Source organism: Mus caroli, chromosome 3 (assembly GCF_900094665.2).
Source record: "Mus caroli chromosome 3, CAROLI_EIJ_v1.1, whole genome shotgun sequence".
Classification (NCBI taxonomy): Eukaryota; Metazoa; Chordata; class Mammalia; order Rodentia; family Muridae; genus Mus; species Mus caroli.
The window spans coordinates 51,947,701-51,955,201 of record NC_034572.1 but is presented as its reverse complement, the minus strand read 5'-3'; the positions used below and the strand labels follow the sequence as shown (position 1 = coordinate 51,955,201).

Here is a 7,501-nt window from a genome sequence, read left to right as displayed (position 1 = left end):
TAATCTCAGCACTCGGGAGGCAGAGGCAGGTGGATTTCTGAGTTCGAGGTCAGCCTGGTCTACAGAGTGAGTTCCAGGACAGCCAAAACTACAAAAAGAAAACCTGTCTTGAAAAACCAAAAAAAAAAAAAAAAAAAAAAGAAAGAAAAAGTGAAAGCACTCATCAGCAATCTTCCCTGAATTCTGAACTACTGTTTAAAAGTATAGATGAATCTATCAATATTCTGGAAGGAGAGGAACTCATGGCCTGAAGACAATAAATGTGTTTTTATAAACCAACAGTGTTTGTGGTGGCTTGAATGAGAATGGCCCCCAGAGGCTTATATGTTTGAACACATCATCATCAGGAAGTGTGTCACTGGGGGTGGGCTTTGAGATTTCAAAAGCTCAAGTCAGCCTGCATGCTGCCATACTTCCTAGCATGCCATGCTTCCTGTCATAATGATGATGGTCTGCACCCCTGAAACTGTAATCCAGTCTCAATTACAGAGAGTTGCCATGTGCATCCTGTTTTTTTCTTCACAGCAAAAGAATACTGACTAGGACAGTATTTTAAAAATTAAGACAATTTCATATATGTATTCAGATCCATTTTGTCTAAAAAAATCAACAAATTTCTTAGTGTGAACTGGCCCTACGGGAACTGGAAAGCTGCTGAACATGTAGCTGCTCACCATGTCCTCCTGCCCACTATTGCCTTCTATCCCCAGGCTCAGCTAATTACCATCTGAATTCTAGACCTGAACCTATAAAGTGTCATGCTGAGTTATCTTTTCCAGAAATTAAACAACTGTGAATCCAATACAACAGATTCTTGCCATTGCTCTAAGTCACCATCATAAATACATGGTAGGACCTTATTGCTGAAGAGACTGCATATTTTGGTGTAGTAAATAAGAGCAATCAATCTCAAGCTGGACAGGAAGTTTCCTCCCTGCTGGGGAGCATTCACAGTGCCAGACAGTGCTATGAAGACTGTTGGGGGAGAAAAAGACATCATTGGTCTTAACTAGTACTGTATGCTGCATGGTATAATGCTGAGTTTCCAGGCAAGATGTGCCTACTGTTGCAACAGTTGCATGCCTGTTACACAGTAACTGCTTTCTGATTGGATTTGAGGCTTGTTCTACAGAAGAGAACTTCATGCCTCCCGGCCAAAAGTCCTGATAATGTTACTTTGCTAAATAGTCATGTTAGCAAATTGCCTTCTAAATTTTTATATTTATACTTATACTTATATTTATATTTATAGACCTGAGCTGCTTTCAGCTTCAGTCAGAAAAGCTTCCTTTTTCAATGGGCAGAAAAGTCAAGGGAAAGCTGCATTACTGGTCAAAGTGCTAAGAAAAACAGAGATGAAGCCGGGTGTGGTGGCGCACGCCTTTAATCCCAGCACTCAGGAGGCAGAGGCAGGTGGATTTCTGAGTTCGAGGCCAGCCTGGTCTACAAAGTAAGTTCCAGGACAGCCAGGGCTACAACAGAGAAACCCTGCCTCGAAAAACCAAAAAAAATCAAACCAAAACAAAACAACACAAAAAACAAAAAAAGAAAAGAAAAACAGAGATATTAGCCTTAAAAAGAAAATGATATCAACCCCACCCTATCACCAAGGCTCAGTCAATGAACACTGTAGAAGAGGAGTCAAAAAGATTCTAAGAGCTGGAGGATGGGGAGGAGGGCTGTGAAATGCTGTCTCCTGGTTACCACAGGGCAAATGCACTCAGGAACTCACAGTAGCTGGGGTTACCTGCAAGAGAGCAAGCTAGCATAATTTGGACAGATTTGATGGATAATTTCTAGGCCACAGCCCTTACTGAAGAGTTACTGACAACTGAAAGTTGCTAGGGAAGGCTTTCGAGGCTATGGCCATTGATAGAACTCCCATGTACTAACAGATGGCCTCATACCTATGCATGGACAGTCCATACTAAATGGACTTAGAGCAGTAAAGTTGGAGGGGGATATAAAGATAATTGGATGTGGAATCAGAGGGTGGATATAATCATATTTCATTGCAAATGTATAAAATTCAAGAATGAAGCCTGTGGTTTTTAAACTGTAAGCCTCTTTAAATTAACCTTTTTGTCAGCTTATATAAGCTGCTCAGCATCTTCATCTTCTGTGGGCCTTAGTGATCTCCCTGCAGTATATCCTACATATGCACAAAGCAACATAATGTACGGAGCAACACAAGCAAAGAGGAAAAAAAGGTCTGCAGAGGGCCACACAGAGAACCACTTTGCTCTGTGTTATTTCTTACTTACCAGCTTGGAATTGGTGACTGGCTTATTTCTTAAGGCTGGAGGTCTATAAGCTGTTGCAACTTTAGGCTCCTCACTAGGCACTTCACTTGGAACTGCTTGGTACTTTATCGTTTTTGCTGGAAATATTCCATCCAAAAATGGCTGCCAAGAAACCTGCCATAATTCTCCATTTGATGGCACATCATACTTATGCAAAAGTGAGCCAGTGTAATGCCAGATCTTATACCCATTATTAACACGTAACCTAGGAGCACATGTGGCTGTTAAGATATGCTCACCATCTGGGCACCAGGCAAAATATGTAGAATCAGAAGCCACTGGCTTAGAAATAAGCTTGTAGTTTTTAACATCCCACACTTCCATTTGTCCTCGAAGATTTCCAAATCCAGCCAGCACTAATATATGTCCATGAGGGCTATAGAAGGCCGCGTTTCGAGGACCAGTCCCAAAGTCAAACACAGGATCACACTTCAGGTTGAAAACTGTTGCTTTTGCAGGCATAAAACCATAAACAGCACAAAACTCAGTAGAATTGGAATTCCAAACTACATCATAAATGGGGCCATTTTTTGCTGGAAAAGAATATAAGACACAATTCAGCAGTTTAAAAGAAAGCCTACCAGCAGGCTCTAGTGGCATGAGTTCTTCACTCCCACTACACAGTTTATATTTTTACCTCTTCCAACCTATTATGTTAAAATATATGGCTTGGTTTTATTTCCATTTGCTTAATTATTGCTATTTTTTAATAATTAGAAGTAATTTCATTTGATTTCTGGTAGATTGAATTCTCCAGTCTCATTTTTCTTTGCAGTTATTAACTAGTCATTAGGGTAACTTGAAAAATTAAGAAAGCTTACAAAGTAAGTTCCAGGACAGCTTACAATTCTTGTGCCCATACATCCTTTGTTTGCTTTGTTATTTTTGGATTCTTCCCCTCCCCCGCCCTGAGGGAGCAGTTGGGACAGGGTCTCTTGTATTTCCAGCTAGCCTTGAACGTGCTATATAAGTGAAGATGATCTTGAATCTCTGATCCTCTGCCTCCATCTTCCAAATGTCGGGATTACAGTTATTCATTACTATGCTCAACCCCTGTCGGCTTAATTTTTTTCTTCTTACCTTAGTTAATAGATTCTTTTAATATAGAAATCTGTAATATTTATGCGTTACAAATTTATCATTTTTCGTAGTATTTTTACCTTGCTTAGAAAAATCTTTTCTTTTTTTTTAAAGATTATATATATATATATGTGTGTGTGTGTATATATATCTATCTATATCTATCTATTTATCTATCTTAGATATATCTATATGTATACTCTGGCACTGTCTTCAGACACACCAGAAGAGGGCATCAGATCCCATCACAGATGGTTGTGAACCACCATGTGGTTGCTGGGAACTGAACTCAGAACCTCTGGAAGAACAGTCAGTGCTCTTAACCACTGAGCCATCTCTCCAGCCCGAAAAATCTTTTTTTGTAATTTCAAGATTATAAAAAAGTTTTCATATATTTTCTGTTTTAAAGTTCCTTTGAAATTTTATATATAATTTTGAGGAACAATTGGAATTTATTTTGGTAAGAAAAAAATAACAAACTTATGTTCCAAATGACTAGCCAATTTTTTAAGAACCATAAATGGAATAGTCAGTATTTTCTTCACTGTTAGGTGCTAATTTTATCTATAAGTATATAGATCTACTTCTGAATATTTCTATTTGACAGTCCTTTTTCATAAGCCAGATCCAAATTCTCTTAACTAAACTTTTATATTTTAGTATCTCTTAGAATCAGAATTTCACATGTCCTAACAGTTTTCAAAATATTCCTGTGCTAATTTTTCATTATCAAATTTCAGAACAGTTTATCTAGTAAAAAAAACAACAAAAAAAAAGCCAAAAAGCACCCAAACAAAAAACCATAAGTGGCCTTAAAAATTCAAATTGTAGACCAACTAGAAGAGAAATTACAACATTTAAAAGTTGTCATTAGAGTTTAGAGTTGTGTGAGAAGAGTTTTAAAGTTTTTATCCCATAGGCCTTTAATAGCCCTTACAGTTGATCTGTTTCTTGGTACGTCTTTGTTTAAATGGCTGCTGTTTATACTGTGACTTCATTAATACAAAGACACAGAATTCAATGTCTTCTTTTGATCTATTGTATTTCCTTAGTATTTCAGGTCTCTATCTTATCTATCTTCAGTGGGAACATGGGCTTTGGATGGGAAGAGTATGGGACAGTTCTCTGTTACCCACGTTCCAGGCAATGTGAAAGGGTGAGGGAGCTGCTAGAATGGACAAACAGTACGTGGGGCTGGAGAACTGACTCACAGGTAAGAGCTACTTGTTGCTTTTGCAGAAAACCAGAGTTCAATTCCCAGCACCCAACTGTGGGTCACAACCAATGTAACTCCAGTTGCAGGGATCCGGTGCCCTCTTCTGGCCTTCTTGGGCAAAAGGTATGCACATGGTGTACAGATATCAATGTAGACAAAACACTCATATGCATACAATAAATAACCATAAAGAAATTTTTTTAGGTAAAATCACTATTAGTCTATAGTTTATTAGCTTTTCAAAGTAAGAGGTGAACTGGTAACATGTTGGATTTAATTGTTTCTGCAGCTGTTACTAAACTCAGCACATCTACTTGCTGTGGTAGTTACTGCTCAGAGAGCCACTACATCAAACCACGTCACTCACAGATTCTACTCCTACTAAACCACACTGACTGGAGTCTGTCAAAGTCAGGCTTACTTGTGAATGACATTAAGCTGCTCAATGAAGAGGAATTTTATCATCAACATTATAGTATTTGAGTTTATTCACTGGATTAAGAATTCTGACTGTATTACTTTTTCTTTTTTTGTTTTTCGAGACAGGGTTTCTCTGTATAGCCCTGGCTGTCCTGGNCCGCCTGCCTCTGCCTCCCGAGTGCTGGGATTAAAGGCGTGCGCCTCCACGCCCGGCTGACTGGATTACATTTTGTGACACTGAAACATTCTTTTTATCATTTTACTGTTTTAGCACAGGAAAACTGTTAGAGTACTCACGTAATTGTACCACAGCACTTTCCCCATTTGTCGCAATGTAGTGCAGTGTTTGCTCTCCATAGTAGGAGGCCCCCGTCTTGTCGACCTCTGTACTGGCTATTACCAGCACAGCAGTAGCTGTGACAGAAAAACAGTATTCAATGAGATTAAAATAAAGTTATCTATATTCCTTTATTTACACATATATGAATCCTAAATTAATATCTAATAGCAAAAGTGAAAAATTATTCATCATACCTTTTTTATTCCACAGCATTGTAACCTTATCAGCTTTAAAGAAGCTTTTATTGGCCAGTGCTGCCTGAGGTCCAGCAAAGTTGGGATACTGATATAGTCGAACAAATGAAGGGGCACCTTTACTTCCTGGGACATAAACTGCCACCTAAGATACACATGTATAAATCAGTGCTTAATTCTCAGAAGCAGGTAAACTGAGATGGATGTTTTTAGATATACTTTTTAAAAGTAGAAAAAACACATGTGCTATATAAATAAATAAAAGCAAGAATTACCTTATAAGGTTGGGTTCCAGGTGATAAATTAAAGTCATTAACTTTTTGCAAATGTAATTTATTTGCAATTGTGTCTAAAATGAGAAGAAATGAATTAGACATGGATAATAAATTAACAAAACTTATGAAGCTCTGAACTCATTATAAAAGACTAGGATAACTACAAACTCTTTATTGTAGTTTCATGTAATGAGGCAGAGCACTCCAGTAAAAATGCCAGACAGAATTAGGCTTGAATTTCATTCACTCATTTACTAGGTATGCAAACTTGAACAAGTAATAAGATAATACTAATTATTATACCACTTATTTTCTAGGAATTGACTTTAAGAACATAATGCCAAACACAAGGTATATGCTCCAATGAATTATCAATCTCTATGTTAAAGAAGTCATAGAGCCCATTAGATGGGAAAGATCGGCCTCAGCCTGCTAATGTAAACTGTGCTTATCATATAGAAATTCTGTATGAAAAATAATAATAAAGATAGCTGATCCTGATTAATCTATCCTAAGCAACAAGCATCTATGTTAACAAACAACAGTGTTACCCTAGTTAATGGGATAGAGAGCTATTCTCTATTCAGTTTCAGACGTCAGGAAGTATTCAAGTGTAGTAGCACAAGAAACTATCAAACTTGAGATTTCCCCCTCTGTAGAAAACTAGGAAAGTGGACAATAGTTTTTGTCACCTTGATACAAACTAGAGTCACTTGGGAAGACTTCTTGAGGAATTGCCTCCATCAAATTAGACTGTAGGCAAATCCATGGAGTCCTTTCTTGATTACTGCATGATGTGGGAGGACCCACCCACTGTGCTGGTGTCACTTGACTCTAGGTCCTATAAGCTGGGCCCTGGGGAGCAAGGCTGTAAGTAGAACTCTTCAGTTCCTGTCCCCTGGGTTCCTGCTTTGGTTTCATAATGGACTGGTAAACTGTAAGATAAAATAAACTCCTTCTCTAAAGTGGTCACAGGTACAGGAAGGTACAGGAAGCAAACTAGGACCCACCAAGAAGACAAATAAGCAAGCTAAGGCAAAAGCCAAGTGGGTAGAGTATCAGAAGCAGGAAAATGAAGTGCATACTATGGTGTCTATAATGACGAGATGCTGCACAGGAGCCTACATGTCTTCTTTGGCACATATGAGCAAAATTACCAATTCTTATTTAAGTATAATAAAATAACAAGTGTTCAATCACTAATTAGATGCTGTACAGATAAAAAAAAAAAACCCAGAATTATCCTTTCTTTATTCTTAGTAATTGTGTTACTGGTATTACCATTGGTATTTTTTTTCAGAATACAGTGTGGATAATGTGGAACACAGCAAATAAATACTTATGTGATTATGATATTCCCAAATCACTATCTATGATATACCAAAGAAAAAGGACTTTTTTTTTTTTTTTGGCTTGCAGAGGATCTGGGCTTACTTCCCAGCACCCTATGGTGACATTCAACCATTAGAAATTTTAGGTCCAGAGGATCAAGATGCCCTCTTCTGACCTTCACAGGCACCATGCATGTGTATCCATACATGTAGGCAAAGTAACCATACACATAAAATGAAATAAGTCTAAAGGTATTTTAAATCTTGCAACTTTTAAATGGAAGTTATCTGCATGAAGCTAAATACTACAGCCTCCAAAAAGAAAGAAAGGAGGGGGGGGGG

At 37.9% G+C, this 7,501-nt stretch overlaps 1 protein-coding gene across 2 annotated transcripts in view; it reads right to left on the bottom strand.

The window, feature by feature from the left end:
• Window positions 1-7,501, bottom strand: part of Eif2a (eukaryotic translation initiation factor 2A) — a 35,469-nt gene that overhangs the window by 5,963 nt on the left and 22,005 nt on the right. For both annotated transcript variants that reach the window (XM_021157233.2, XM_021157234.2), the window contains 4 exons: window positions 5,829-5,902; window positions 5,554-5,698; window positions 5,317-5,433; window positions 2,265-2,836 (listed from right to left, as the gene is read on the bottom strand). In XM_021157233.2, coding sequence (XP_021012892.1) covers window positions 2,265-2,836; window positions 5,317-5,433; window positions 5,554-5,698; window positions 5,829-5,902 — 908 coding nt within the window. The remainder of the gene's footprint in view (window positions 1-2,264; window positions 2,837-5,316; window positions 5,434-5,553; window positions 5,699-5,828; window positions 5,903-7,501) is intronic.